Source organism: Danio rerio, chromosome 18 (assembly GCF_049306965.1).
Source record: "Danio rerio strain Tuebingen ecotype United States chromosome 18, GRCz12tu, whole genome shotgun sequence".
Lineage (NCBI taxonomy): Eukaryota > Metazoa > Chordata > Actinopteri > Cypriniformes > Danionidae > Danio > Danio rerio.
In genome coordinates this window covers 26495359-26510466 of record NC_133193.1, presented here as the reverse complement: position 1 = coordinate 26510466, position 15108 = coordinate 26495359, and the positions used below count along the sequence as shown (strand labels likewise).

General features: G+C 35.1%; 1 protein-coding gene across 3 annotated transcripts in view; it reads left to right on the top strand.

Moving 5' to 3' along the window:
• Nucleotides 1-14468, top strand: part of slco3a1a (solute carrier organic anion transporter family member 3A1a) — a 107333-nt gene extending 92865 nt beyond the window's left edge. Inside the window, exons 6-11 of one of the 3 annotated variants that reach the window (XR_012393777.1) lie at nucleotides 198-396; nucleotides 5218-5386; nucleotides 7227-7399; nucleotides 8334-8398; nucleotides 10349-12502; nucleotides 13032-14468. Coding sequence is in view for 2 of the 3 variants with exons in the window: in XM_073929464.1 (XP_073785565.1) it covers nucleotides 198-396; nucleotides 5218-5386; nucleotides 7227-7399; nucleotides 8334-8398; nucleotides 10349-10725 (983 nt within the window). In the remaining variant the exon portion in view is untranslated. Of the gene's footprint in view, nucleotides 1-197; nucleotides 397-5217; nucleotides 5387-7226; nucleotides 7400-8333; nucleotides 8399-10348 lie in introns of all 3 variants that reach the window. The other 2 variants (XM_073929464.1, NM_001045188.2) reach the window with 2 other exon arrangements.
• The last annotated feature ends 640 nt before the right edge of the window (nucleotides 14469-15108 follow it).

The following is a 15108-nucleotide window of genomic DNA, read 5'->3' as shown; positions in this document are numbered from 1 at the left end:
TAACCCCAATTTTAAGTTGTAATTGCAAAAATTATGATTTATATTTAAGCAAAATGACTTCCAAATCTGTAATTTTGGATAAAAAGCAGTTCATCAACATCAGACGTTCTGCAACACAAAAGAACAGCAAAAAGAATAAGGGTATAAATATATCTGACATAAACACAATGTTCTGCCAATTTTCTCTCTGTAACCAGGCATGACGGCGATCCCATGTGCCTGTCTGGGCATATTTCTGGGAGGTTTGCTGGTGAAGAAGCTGAATCTGTCTGCTCTGGGAGCCATTCGGATGGCCATGCTGGTCAATCTGATCTCCACCGCCTGCTACGTGTCTTTCCTCTTCCTGGGCTGTGACACGGGTCCTGTCGCCGGGGTGACCGTCGCCTATGGCAACGAGTACGGACGGCTTTCTCCTCTCAGTCTCCTTATTTTCTGTGCCATTTATACGGTACAGGGATGACAAGTCTACATATTGAAACCGATATTTTTACTTGGATAATATGGATGAGTCAGCTTCAGCTCTTCAGAGATTGCTCTTATTGAGAATTTAAGGGGAGGGGGATAGAATGGTTCAGTAATACATGCAGGTTTATTTTTCAGGCCCATGTGAAACATGCTTCTAAAATCTCAGTGTTCATAGCTGGCCAAAATGTGTGTATTTTGAGGCACTGAATCACTTAAAAGAAGAAATTCAGGATTTAAATAATTCCTATTATCCTTAAATAAAATATACGTGTTTACAAAATTACAAAACATAAAGATACTTTACATAAAATACATTGTTTTATTGTTATTTTTCACAAAAAAAAATTGTTGCTGATTTTTACTATGTTTTTAATGAAAATGTATTAATGAATTCTAAATTATTTTCTTCTAATTTTAATGCAAATTTATTTAATATGTTTAATTATTGAGATAAATTCATTTCCTTTTTCTAATCTAAAACAACTCTTATTTATATTATATAATTGTTTTTTATACAAATTAATCATACAAATAAAATTACTTAATTTCTAATTAAATTAATAATTATATAAAAAAATGGCAGGTAAATTTAAACATGCCTGTTATTCTCTTGCACTTTAATATTTTTGTAAATTCAATTTTACTTCAAATTATTAGTCTATCATCATTTTTATTATAATCTATACTGAATTTAATCAGTTTTGTTTGAATACTTTTTAAAATAATGTACAGTGGGTACGGAAAGTATTCAGACCCTCGTTGATTTTTCACTTGTTGTTATATTGCAGCCATTTGCTAAAATCATTAACGTTATTTTTTTCATCATTAATGTACACACAGCACATCATATTGACAGAAAGACACAGAATTGTTGACATTCTGGCAGACTGATTTAAAAAAACAAAACTGAAATATCACATTGTCCTTAGTATTCAGACCTTTTGCTCAGTATTTAGTAGATGCACTCTTTTGATCTAATACCGTTTGAGTCTTTTTGGGAAGATGCAACAAGTTTTTCACACCTGGATTTGGGGATCCTCTGCCATTCCTCCTTGCAGATCTTTTCCAGTTCTGTAGTTTGGATGGTAAACCTTGGTGGACAGCCATTTTTACAATTATATCTGCGAAAATGTCAACAATTCTGTGTTTTTCTGTCAGTATGGTGTGCAGTGTGTACATTAATGAGGGAAAAATTAACATAAATGATTTTAGCAAATGGCTGAAAAACACAGAATTGTTGACATTTTCGCAGATTGATAAAAAAAATAAAATATCACATGGTCCTAAGCATTCAGACCCTTTGCTCAGTATTTAGTTGAAGCACCCTTTTGATATAATACAGCTTGAGTCTTTTTGGGATGCAACAAGTGTTTCACACCTGGATTTGGGGATCCTCTGCCATTCATCCTTGCAGATCCTCTTCAGTTCTGTCAGGTTGGATGGTAAGCGTTGGTGGACAGCTATTATTATGTCTGAATACCTAGGACCATGTGATATTTCGATTTTTCCTTTTTAATAAATCCAAAAATGTCAACAATTCTGTGCCAATATGGGGTGCTGTGTGTAACGAGGGGAAAAATTAACTGTAATGATTTTAGCAAATGGCTGCAACATAACAAAGAGTGAAAAATTTGAATTCTTTCTATACCCACTGTAATATAACTTATTTGAATCTAAATTATCAGTAGAGCATGTGTTTGTTAAAAAAAACAGTTGTTTATTAGATTTACTTTTTACACTTACATTTTGTCAGTATCAGATTTAGTATCAAAAATAGTATGTTATTATTATCTTTATTAACTCATTTTACTTTTAAAAAGTCACATTATTATCATCCGGTATATATTTATTATTTTGAAAACATTTTAAAACTATTATAAGGAAGAAATATGATTTGTTTTCTAATATAACTATGTTTTGTTTGTTTGTTTTTAGCAAATTAGATTTTAAATCACGTGTTTCCTTTACTTTTAAAGAAAAGCAGAGAAAATAAATAAATTAAATAAATGAATTAAATTCAGATTTTCAATAACTTCTTATCATCAGCAGCAGCCATTTTTAAAACTGTTCTTTAAACAAGCCTGATGATCTGAACAAACTACATGCCCCCTTCTTGCTCAGTCAGTCCACAGATGTTTAGTTCATTCAGTTTGTTCACGAACAACATGTCCCAGTTCATTCAGTTCACTCACGAACAGGATGTCAGTGCCGCTCCAGTTTGTTCAGGCCCGAAACACAGACTCATTCACTATTTGTTTCTGCTTAGAAAATCACGCTTAAACCCCAGAATAAGAAGGAAGTCAAGCAACCGCTGAAAATACTGTACATCAATTAAATTAAGTACTGTAAATCCTGATGAACTCACTCACACTAAATAGATCAGAGAAACAGGTGAATGTGTGTTTGTGTATATAGGCCACTGTAAGTAGGCCAGAAACCAGAAGCCCCCTTTTACAAAATTACCTAGCGATTATAAGAATCGAAACAAGTCTTATTTTCTGTGCCATTTATACAATCCTTACTGAAGGGATACAGGGAAGACAGGACTACATGCTACTTTTACTTTGTATCTTCAAAATCTTCAAAAGTACCTTTGTAAGGTACTTTTACCTTATTTTTTACGCACGAGCGGGTGCAGCCATTTGAATCTTTTTAGTTCAAGACTTCCAGTCATTCACTTCCATTTATTTTTTAGATGTTAAAACAGCTCTTTCTCCTGCTTGATGTTGCTAACTGATATTTTCTTATTATATTATTCTATTTTGTCTGTATAGTCATGCAAATACTTGTTTGTACAGCAAGTAGTTTGACCGTTTTCTGGCGTTATTATTATTTCTAAGTCATTTCTCCCATAGGCAACTGAATCAGAAGTTCTAAAATAATCAAAAACACAAGCGCACTTCCGCATTGAAGAATAAGGTCAATATGGATGAGTCAGAATCAGATTGATGAATCAAGTGTTTTAAATCTGTTCATGGAAAAGATCTGTTGACTTTGTTTGTGTTGTTTGTATCATTAGACCAGTAGGTGGCGACAGATTGGTGTGTTGAGTTATTAAATCACACTGATTACCGAAAACAAGAAATTCATGATGGAAACAAGGGCTGGGCAATATGACAGAAATCTCATATCCCAATATAAGCCATCTCATAAGCTGATGACATACAGTGTATCTCGATATATAGTACCGTTTCTGTAAAAATCAATCAATTTATGGTGTATATCTTAGCCACGTGTGACAGACCATTTCTTTTTTTTACATTTTAAGATATACATACATGTAATAAACGTACTTTAAGGCAATTGTTAGCTCAAAAATGTAGAAATATTAAATAAATATTAATCAAACATAAAACTTTTAATTACACAACTAATTACAGGTCCAACATATCAAATATTATCAATAAATAAAATGCAAAGTTTAAACATTTTAATTAAAGGGATATCTCTAAAAATTAAATGAAAATTTCCTGTTAATTTACTCACCCTCAGGTTATCTAAGGTGTACTTGACCTTTATTTCTTCCGTGAAAGAAAATGAATCGTACATTTAAATGTTTTAGTGAATTATCTCTTTTAACAAAATCTCTACATGTAATCTCTAATCAAAGTCAAGCAATTCTATCTGGACCTGATAATACATAACTTACAGAATCAGTGGTTCTCAGTAGCAGTCCTCGTGCCCCACTGCTCTGCATATTTTGCTTACGTATATTTAACGCACGTTATTCAAATAACAGGGTCCCTACACTTCCTGAACACAGGAAATTTTTACTTTACTTGGTAATGTTCATTCATAGAACAATTAAAGACGTGATGTGTGACATAATATCCCTCTCTAAATAAATGCAATTTACAATATCAGACACAAAAGCGCCATTTGAATTACTGAATGCCTCCCCTCGAACTTAAAGCATAGTGGAATATACTGTGGACCACATGGCAGCACTTAAAGCCCCAGTATACTTCAAACAAAGTTCTTTTTCACTCTTCATTTAAGGACAAGAAGAAGTTTAAAAGGGCTGAGTGAATGAGGTATACTGTTTTGGAAACGTCCGACACCCCTCTGTATGTCCCCAAAGAGTCTGCTTTGTGAGCTGTTACAAAATGGGCAGAGTGGTGGAGCGCGGGGAATCAAATTGAGAAACATTAAGCTAAATAAACACTGCACAATTTGTTAAAAATGATTTTATGCACATTTTGTCAGTAAAGCCGGTTCTGTTATTAGTAGTAAATCTCTATTATGTGCTTTTTGATGAGACAGCATTTACTACACAGAGTCATAGTACACTGATAAGCTATGACAAATCATGGCCATAATCGCAGAAGTTTTAGCTGGCCGATTATGAAATTGAAGATAATCTTTCTTTGATAATGATAGCTGTTTGTATCGCTTCTCAGAGAACCACAGCTCTGTGTTGCTGCTGCATTTAAAAGCATAACTTTTGTTGAGTGTTAAGGCACATTGAATCAACGAAAGTAGTTAAATCTTGTGTTTATTATACAACTGATATAGGGATTTCCTGAATTTCTTCTTCATGGGTATTTGAAGAATCCGCTCCAGAGCGCCCCCTCTGGCTCTCTGGGGACATTTACTTCTGATCATAGAAGCCTCCTTTGATTAATCAAGATTGCGATTTTATTTCAATTTATCATGCAGCCCTACACCAATTGAACATTTCTGTATAACTTGATAAACTCTAAGTATATCAACAAAACCTTAACAGGTGAATGTGTGTTTGTGTGTAAATAGGACACTGCAAGTAGGCCAGACACCGGAAGCCCCCTGCATGAGTCATTGTAACTGCTACACTTCATCCGTCAGCCCGGTTTGTGGCTCCAACGGTGTGACCTACTTGTCCTCATGTTTCGCCGGCTGCACCAGAGCCATCAGTACCGGACTACCAGCTCCGCTCTCTCAGGTCATTACCCATATCATTTACACAACAGCGTTCGTCTCCTTCTCTTTGCTTCATTTCTGAGCCCTGTCATAGTCTCTCCGTATGTCTGTTTCTTTGACTGTGCGCTCATTTCCTGGACAGCACATGTCCGGCGTGGGTCATTAGGAGTGAAGCCCACACGGCTCATCAGATATACAGTATGTCGGAAAGGACACGACGCTCTGCCTGCCAGGCATCTTAATGGGCAGTGCATTATGGGGCCTCTGCGCTCATTACCATACAAAGCGAATGGTTCAGACTGGAATAGATGAATCCAAGACAACAGTCCACTAGCATTATCGTAATTGAGCGCTAGCGCACGATGTGAATATACCAACTGGTGGGTTTAATGAGGCTTTTCGCACCAGGGTTCTCGGGTGCATCAGTTCTCTGTAGATAAAATTGACTATACCACGAATAGATGGCTAATAATGAGTCGTTTACTTTACACCAATTCACTATAAGCTCATTTAACATTTACTTTTTTATTTTTTTAATCAGTGGCATTTATAATTCCTGTTTACACTTACGTAGTGTTAAAATGTGTTTTGGTTAATCCAATCACACACTGTGTATGCCTGGAGTTTTGATCTGTCTATTTTGTACACTTTTATTGATTTATTTAAGGGGAGAGTCTTGTATTGGCATTTTCTGATCTTTTAATCTAAAATTGCGATATGAAATTGTGTAATTTGAATATATGAATGTAACAGGAGAAAATGGAAAGTAATACAGAGAGCACTAGTTTTCGATTCTGCTCTCTTAGCCGCAAGATGTTGGTGTGGGTTTGTGGTTAAAAAAGGACTATTGAAAGAACATCGCACACTGCTAAATCGAAACTTATGACTTGATGATGGCAAACTTTAAAATGGCATTTTCACACAATTTTTGATAGTTTGTTTTGTTCTGATATAGTTATTACACTGCTGCAATTTCTTCTCTTTGGGGTTATTAAATATCTAGTTGTCCGGTCATCATGTTTACATTGGTTACATTAAGCACTGCTATTTCTTGTGCAGTATATGTGATAACCTATAATACCAATCCAATTGTTTCTGGCTCTGAAAGTGTTTGAATGGGGACAAGCTCTAAACATTTCCGACAGTGTTTACACTTGTAATTTTTATTGAATCAAGCAGTTTGAAAGGTTTGTTTGACCAAAAAATAAAAAAAAATCTTGTCATTCCATATTCATTTGATTTTTATTCAACTTCATAACAGAAATTAAAAATAGTATCATTTTATAGATTTCTTCCTTTGAAGGATTATTCACCCGAAATGCATAATGTATTTAAACATGCTCATAAAGGGATAGAATAAATACATCTACGTAAGTGAGTCATTTAATCTCAATCTATTAAGTTAAATTTAGGCTTTTGTAAACATTAAACATTGATCAATGAAAAAAAATTCTGAATTTAGAATTGAACCTTAAAGAACAAGAAAGTGTGCTTAATGTGAAAACCAATGAGGTTCTTTTTTTTTAAATGCTGCATATTTGAGCTGCAAATGTGCAGTGTTCACATGTTTACTCTTTAATGTTTACAGGTTAAAAAAAATATCCAAAATTAATATGCTCTCATATATTGATCATATCGCTTTAAAAGTCTTGGATTTAACCATTTGATTCAATTGGAATGAATCTTACATCTCTTTATGGAGATTTTGGTAATCAGAGTTTTAATGAAGGAACAGAAATCTTTTAAATCTGACTAAAAATATGTTTATTTGTATCTCTAAATGATGAAAACAATGTTTTTTTTATGGTGAGCTAATCCTGTTTCCTGGTTGTTATTGTGCTTATGTGTTTTTACACTTTCAGAACCTGTCAGGATGTGCATGTATTTCCGGATACAATGACTTTGCCACAGCTGTGCCAGGCAAGTGCCCGCGGCCAGGCTGCCAGGAGGCCTTTCTCACCTTCCTGTGTGTGATCTGTGGCTGCAGTATGATCGGGGCAATGGCCCAAACCCCATCTGTCATCATACTCATCAGGTGACTTACTCCACATACAATTCAAGAGTGAATACCCAGCAGGCACACAACGTCATAAGACATTAATATTAGGTTAGATTCAGATTGAAATAGCCAAAAATTCAAAATGTCTAGTCTGCTTCTAAAAACAATGTTATTTTGACATCCAATAACGACATCAAATGACGTTGATATTTGGTTGTGTTGGAAAGTGACCAAAATCCAATATCGAGCAAACATTTTAAACCAACGTCATATTGATGTCAAATACTGACATTTATTTGTCAGGTCTGGCAACCAAAATGCAACACTAGATAGACGTCATAGTGGTAAAGTTCAAACACAATTTCAAGTTGTAACATCATTAAACATTGATATTTGGTTGATATCAGGTTGGACAATGTTCAACTCGATTTTCATTTCCAAACAAAATACAACATCCCCAAGACATTGGGGTACAGTATCAATCTGATGCCATGTTGATGTCCTGTGCCTGCTGGGTGGAACATTATTTACAATTACATGATATTATAATTCAGGAAACATTCTAATATGCAGATGCTCAATTAACATTACATATTATTATTGATGTTTAAATCAATATAGATGCTGCTTCATATTTTAGTGTAAACCATGATGCTTTTTCTTTGGGATTATTTCAATAATATCCTGATAAACATTTTAAAGAGCATCATTTATTTCAAATCTTCTGTGGTTATTTTAATTTTCTGTTGTCTTAATGGTTGATTTTGACCAGTGATTTGATTTGTCCTTGCAAAAAAAACTACATTTTGCAGAACGAATATAGTTCAAACCGTCTTTTCACATCTTGTTGATTCCAAAAACATGAATGCACAAAAAAGTGGAATAGAAAAAAAGTGTGTGTGTGTGTGTGTGATAAAAATATGTGTATGGAAATGGGCATATTTTTATGACTTTTCTCTTGCTCTTTTAGAACTGTCAGCCCAGAGCTGAAGTCATACGCCCTTGGAGTTCTTTTTCTGTTGCTGAGACTCTTAGGTGAGAAATCACAGCCACATTTACAGCTCAAACTACTGCTTTTTACAGTACACAGTGGAGATAATGTGTTTGCCTTGCTGAAAGTGGGTTAAGAGAAACATATTAAGGATTAGATTTTCTCACAATTCAAAGTGCAGTCAAATAAGGACATGTCGATTTGCCAACTCTATTCAGAACCCCTTCTGGTTTCCCTTTAGTAAAATTACAGCTGTTTGTCCAAAACAATTTAATGGCAAATAACTAGCTACTAATCCATATAAATTTGCTTTCCCACAATTTGGTCATGGTCCAGTGAGGTTTATGCTTCCAGACTAGCCTCCATGCTTACATTTTCCACAAAATTGTACATTTTTTAGATCACACAACATAAAAACTAGCCACTAATTGGCCAACAGTTGTTACAGTTTCCTGTGAGGTTGGGTTGATTTGTCCTGATTAAAAGGTCTGATATATATATGAGCAATATCACACTCGTACAGTGCAATGTGGCTATATATCGGCACGAGTGGGAGGCGTGCATTGGCACAAGACTACAGGCCAACGATATGCAGCCACATTGCACTGCTACGAGTGTGAAATTGCATTTATAACAGTTTAACAGCATAATCGTGTATAAAAAAAAAGAAAATCAAACACGGAGAGTCTAAAAACCCTTTTGTGTGAGGATCTACTTTCTTCTGCCATTCATTGACATCTGCAGCTGACATCAGAACAGCAAAAATCGTTGCTACTTCACCAACATCATTTAAGTATATATTTGAATGATTCTCTAGCGTAATATCTAAAGTGATGAAAAAACAGGTGATTTTGCTCACATTTTAAAATTATAAGGCTGAAAAGCATGAAATGCCATCAGTCTAGAGAGATTTAGATAAGGAGAAGAAAAGGAAAAATGCTAAACACATGCGTTTCATCTTGCTTTCTGTTTACTGAACTATTCTACAGTGGCGAAAACAGGAGACTCATTAGAAACAGAGTGGCCAACACAAAATACATACTTTCCTAATATTTGAGTCTCATCTCACACTCAAAACACTACTATTACTGTGGTATAAATACAGCACTACAACATACAAAAGAGAGAGATCGACTTAGAAAGTTGTCTAGCAGATTTATAATGATTTGATCAGCTGTAGGTTAAAATTACGCTGGGTGTTTTCTCTTCTAAAGGCTTATTGTGCGATCTCTGTCGCCATCTTGTGGATTGAAATGTCAGTTGTCTTTGGTCTGCTCAATGACTGGCAAATGGCCACCAACGCGCTGTCTTTCAGAAATAATAAATATTTAAAATAGGCACTATCCTTATAAATAAACTGCATAGTTTCAATCTAAACAACTATGTTCTTGACAAAAAAAAAGCCATTAAAGTACATTATGTTGTCCAACAGTAGCAATATTCATCAAACTTCAGAGTGTCCTCTTCTTGTTAATGTATGTGGGTGGAGTAATACACAAGTGTGAAGGGTGAGGAGGCTGGATGAGTGCTGTTATTTGTAGAATATCGCATGGCTATCAGCAGTTAGAACCAGACAGAACTGTTGTATAAATTTAACTAAATATATTCTAATTTATTCTATTGTAAATAATATTATATATGTTAATCTGTGTTGTATTATAATATGCTAATATAAATATTTTACATTTATACCAGTACTTCTGTAACAATAAAAATTGTTATGAAACATAAATAATGATACTGTGTGGTTTAAGATACTGAATGTGTTTTTTTTTTACATAAACATGTCTTGTGTATTATTAGCAGCAGTACAAACACTTATTGACCTGTCAAAGGTTTAAAACACTTGCAAAACAATCCTGCAGCTCAACATAATATGGCTAAACACCTCATATGTGCTGGAGCAGATGCATTTAAGTCTATTTAAACTGATCATTCTGTCATTAAAATGTATTACACATACCATTATTACAGCAGAATAAACTATCTTGCAGGGTTCATTCCCCCTCCTTTGATATTTGGTGCTGGGATCGACTCCACATGTCTTTTCTGGAGTGCCGAATGCGGGGTCAAAGGTGCCTGTCTGCTGTACGATAACGTGACCTACCGGCACCTGTACATCAGCATGGCTATCGTCCTCAAAATCATGGCGTTCCTCCTCTACACCACCACCTGGCATTGCCTGCGCAGAAACTACAAGAAATACATCAAAAACATTGAGGGCTACCTCACCCCCACTGAAGTGTTCTCGTCCAGCATGAACCTGGACAGTCTCGGAAAGGACAGCAGTCAAAGTCAAGTCAACAGGACTAAATTTATATACAACCTGGAGGATCACGAGTGGTGCGAAAACATGGAGTCCGTTTTATAGTGCGTGAGTTGAAGCATTGTTTAACTATTATTCCAGGACTGAGCTTTATTGTGAACTCGTTCAAACTCTTCTACTGGGTCCATCTTGTTTTTAGAAGTACGTTCAAAGGTGTTTCTCCAGTGCCAGTAAACTTTTGTTGTAGTAGTTAGTTAAAGGCGTCTACGTCGTTGCCTGACAACTGGATTGTTTAAATCCACATAGCTGCGCATTCGCTGACGTCAAACACAAATGCAGCCATGAAATGACTGTTTCTACAATTTTTTTTACTAAAATAACTACACAACACCATCAGTCATAGTTTGGAATAATTGTTGCCTAATTGTTATATGGCTGGTTCAGACTACACTATTGTAACAGTGGAGAATGCACAAACTATGATTGCTTGCCGCCGAACCGCGTCATAGCTCGTTATCATAAAGTTAACTGGATTTCAACTCTCCTCGACGCTCACACCCGCGAACACGCACCCTGCCGCTTATTGCATTTAAAAATGAATGACTTCTGGGTACTTTGACCCTCTTGTCGCTTTTGGTGTTAGCATACATTCACACAGAGACACTGTGATCGACTCCCTCTAGTCTAGAGATGTATCTGCACCTGTATGATCACTCATGGAGAGACTTTAAAGACTTGGAGCAGACAAGCGCCACCGCATCCCACCACATCTTTTAAAGTTCTAAACATTTTCTTCTATGACTATGCGCACACGCTACACACGCTATTTGGTGTCTGTATGTGGCAAATAGAAAACAGTATAAAGCTGTAGCGCATCATATTGGCGCTTCTCGTCACCAATATCATCGATTCTTTCCTTTCACCATGTTTGAAAGCCATTTTCGGAGCCTTCAAGATTACAGTGACAGAGCAGTTGTTTGTCCTCCACTATTACATACTATATGACATCAAATAATTGATGCTTGCATGCACATGTTTTTAAATTGCCATGATCAACTAATCACGGTCGCCATATTAAATACGGATTGTGCCAAACCATTCTGTATAGTTTGAACCCAGCATTTAATAGTCAGTTTGACCATTCATTCATTTATTTTCCTTCTGCTTAGTCCCTTTATTCATCAGCGGTCACCACAGTGGAATGAACCACCAACTTATCCAGCATATTTTTTACACAGCTGATGCTCTTCCAGCTGCAACCCAGTACTGGGAAACATCAAAACGCAATCATTTACACACACTAACATTTACACTATTCAATTCTATAGCGCATGTCTTTGGACTATGAGGGAAACCAGAGCACCCAGAGGAAACCCACAGCAACACAGGGAGAACATGCAAACTCCACACAGAAATCCCAACTGGCCCAGCTGGGACTCGAAACAGCAACCGTGAGGTGACAGTGCTAGCCACTGAACCACCGTGTAAACCCCGGTTTAGCCATCAAAGTGTTAATTCATTCATTTTTTACACCGCACTCTTCTGTGGCAGTGTATCATTGTTCATAGTTGGGAAATGAATTCACTATTTTAATGCCAAATATTGACAAAAGTGTCAATCACATCATGTGACATCCCTCAGTGCCAAAAAGGAAATGACACAAATGATTTAATTGCATTGCAAACAATTTACGCAACTCAATGTATGAACTATTAATTTTGCAATTACATTTTTCCATCCTCAGAGTCTTGATGACATCAGAGTCATTCTCAGGCTTTTCGATTTTTTTATATATTTCGATGCTTTTCTAGTTATTACCGTTTCCACAAAATATAAAGCAAAACACTTAATTTCCATACTCAATTCCATTCAAAACATGCATGTTGCAATCAGCCACTTTGAATGTTATCACTCATTATCAGTGGTTATCAGCTGATAGATATGGGCCAGTAGGGACCTTCTGTGCCTACTGGTAGGCTCAGAAGGCTTTTTTAACCTATCCACATGGTTAATCAGCTATACTAATAGAGAAGACTCCAGATCTGTTTTACTGTGACGGTTGGGTTTAGGGTAGGGGTAGGGGTAAACGTTAATGTAATACAATTAATGGGAATTTAATATAAACAATATAAATAATTCTTGTGAACTTCCAGCCACGGCTGTATGTGATCTATAGCTGATTAACAATGTGGATGGATAATAACATCCAAACCCCACACAAAAATTCCAACTCAATTAAACCAGCGACCTTCTTGCTATGAGGCAACAGTGCTACTCACTGCGCCCCTATGCCGCTTTTAATGTTAATAAAACTTATTTTTTAGGTTAATCATAATCTTAAGTACATTTTTTTAGATATACAATGTCTAATTAAAAATTTTTAACAAGTAGGCGCCGAAGGCCCCCACTAGCCCATATCTATCAGCTGATAACCACTGAGAACACCCATTTAATTGACATTTGAATCAGCTGGTTGCAATAATGCAAGACAAAACAATTCTACACAATTAAGACTTTATAAGATACATAACATAATACATGTTTCTCGAGCAACTAATCCTCACGTTAGAATGATTTTTAAAGGATCTTTTGGCACAATTAATTAATTGTTTGCCAACAAAGCAATAACTAAACTTTTAAAATAGAATATAGCTTGTAAAAATATTTGGCAGCAATACTAATTTATTTGATCATATAAATGCAGCTTTGGTGAGCCTCGTTGAAAAACATTTTAAGATTCCTATAATTATTCCAAACTTTGGACTGGAGGTGTGTATATACAACTAAAAAGATTAACTAGTTTAACTCGTCATCTGTCATACGGCTGGTTGATGCTGTTCATGTTTTCGCTCTCCATCCCTGTTGGGTTTTATTATGGAGATCATTTTAGTACATCAATACTAATATATCGTTCTATTACAAACTATACTGCAGTTTTTTTTACACACACACATATATATATTAAAAAAACTATATCAATTATTTCTTAAAACATAAATATGTTTGAGAAATCTTTCTCTTTCTAAGTGCTTTTTTTTCTGCTGTTGTTAATTTATATTGGTTATTAAGGCCTAAAATGTCTTAATTTGTAAAGACTATTGATACTGTATATGATTAGCATCTTTATACATCTGTGCAATAGTGGGAGCGTCTATTTAAAAAAGAAAAAAGCCAGAAAGGTTTTTTGTCTATAAATAATTGTTTTCTTTGTCATTAGATTTTGTTTTGGATAATTAAGACAGAGAATTTCTATGAGTAGTTTTATTAATAAACGTAAGAATGCCTCTTTATTCAGATGACAATAATGGCATGTCTAGATTTTTGGGAATATTGCGATATAACTTATGACTGACATCCGAGAAGGAGTATTAGGAAAAAGGCCATTTCATTAAATGGCAGAAGAGCATTGTCATTCATAAGCAGCTCTCTCATCTCCGTAGAGCAAATAACTTTCTGGTGGTGATCAGGCTGGCCCTTGCTATTTATGAGCTGGATGGAGAATATGACATTTTATACCGTAATGATGTTGCATATCATGTGTGTTCCGGCTATGGGTTTAGATTAAATGGTTTTATTTCACTTCACAGCAATAAGACATGGCACTGTGGGTTCTTCAGAAGTTCAGAAAGAGTGCTATAATCAAAAGACACTCCGGGATGAAAAGTGTTCGTGATGAGTTTCTGCTTTTCACGTTATCTGAATTTCTTCAAAAGCTTCATAGCACATCCTTCTTATTTTACAGCCGTCACTGCAGGTAGAAATGTGCGCAGTGTACTTTTCATATCATTTTTTATGGCAAAGTATCTTTTATTTTATTCTGCAAATAAATTATTTTTCAGAAAATGTCAGATTTGGCTCTGTGGTTCTTTGAACAAATGAATCAATGAATCATCATTTATTTTTAGTTATCTTGAGTCTAAGAAGTTATGAAAGACCAAAGTCGAAAATGTTGAGGTTGCATAGATCATTTTGAGGAAAGAAAGATAAACCATGTTTTAGCATAGTGCTACTATGGTTTTGCACAGTATTACTAGCACATTTAAACACATTACTATGCTGTTAATGTTTTTTTATAAATAACACGGTATTAAACTGTAATATAGACTGAATTTACTGTAGGAGAGTTATGCAGTACATTACTGTATTTTAAAGTTGCATTGTTTTAAGATATACAAAACTGTAGTGTAAATACATATTCAACAAGGTAAATAGTGCTGTAAATGTAATACTTTTGCTGCAATTGATTTGAAGTGTTACTAGTGAACTGTAATATGAACTGAATTTTACTGTAGGACAGTTACGAAGTGTCTGACTGTATTTTAAAGTTGAACTGTGAAAATGACTGTATATTTTACAGTAAAAATATCAAATACTGCAAACACATACACAACAAGGTAAATATTGCTGTGAATCTAAATATAGCATGTTTGCCGTAATTGATTTACAGTGTTACTGGTGAACTGTAATATGAACTGAATTTTACTTTAA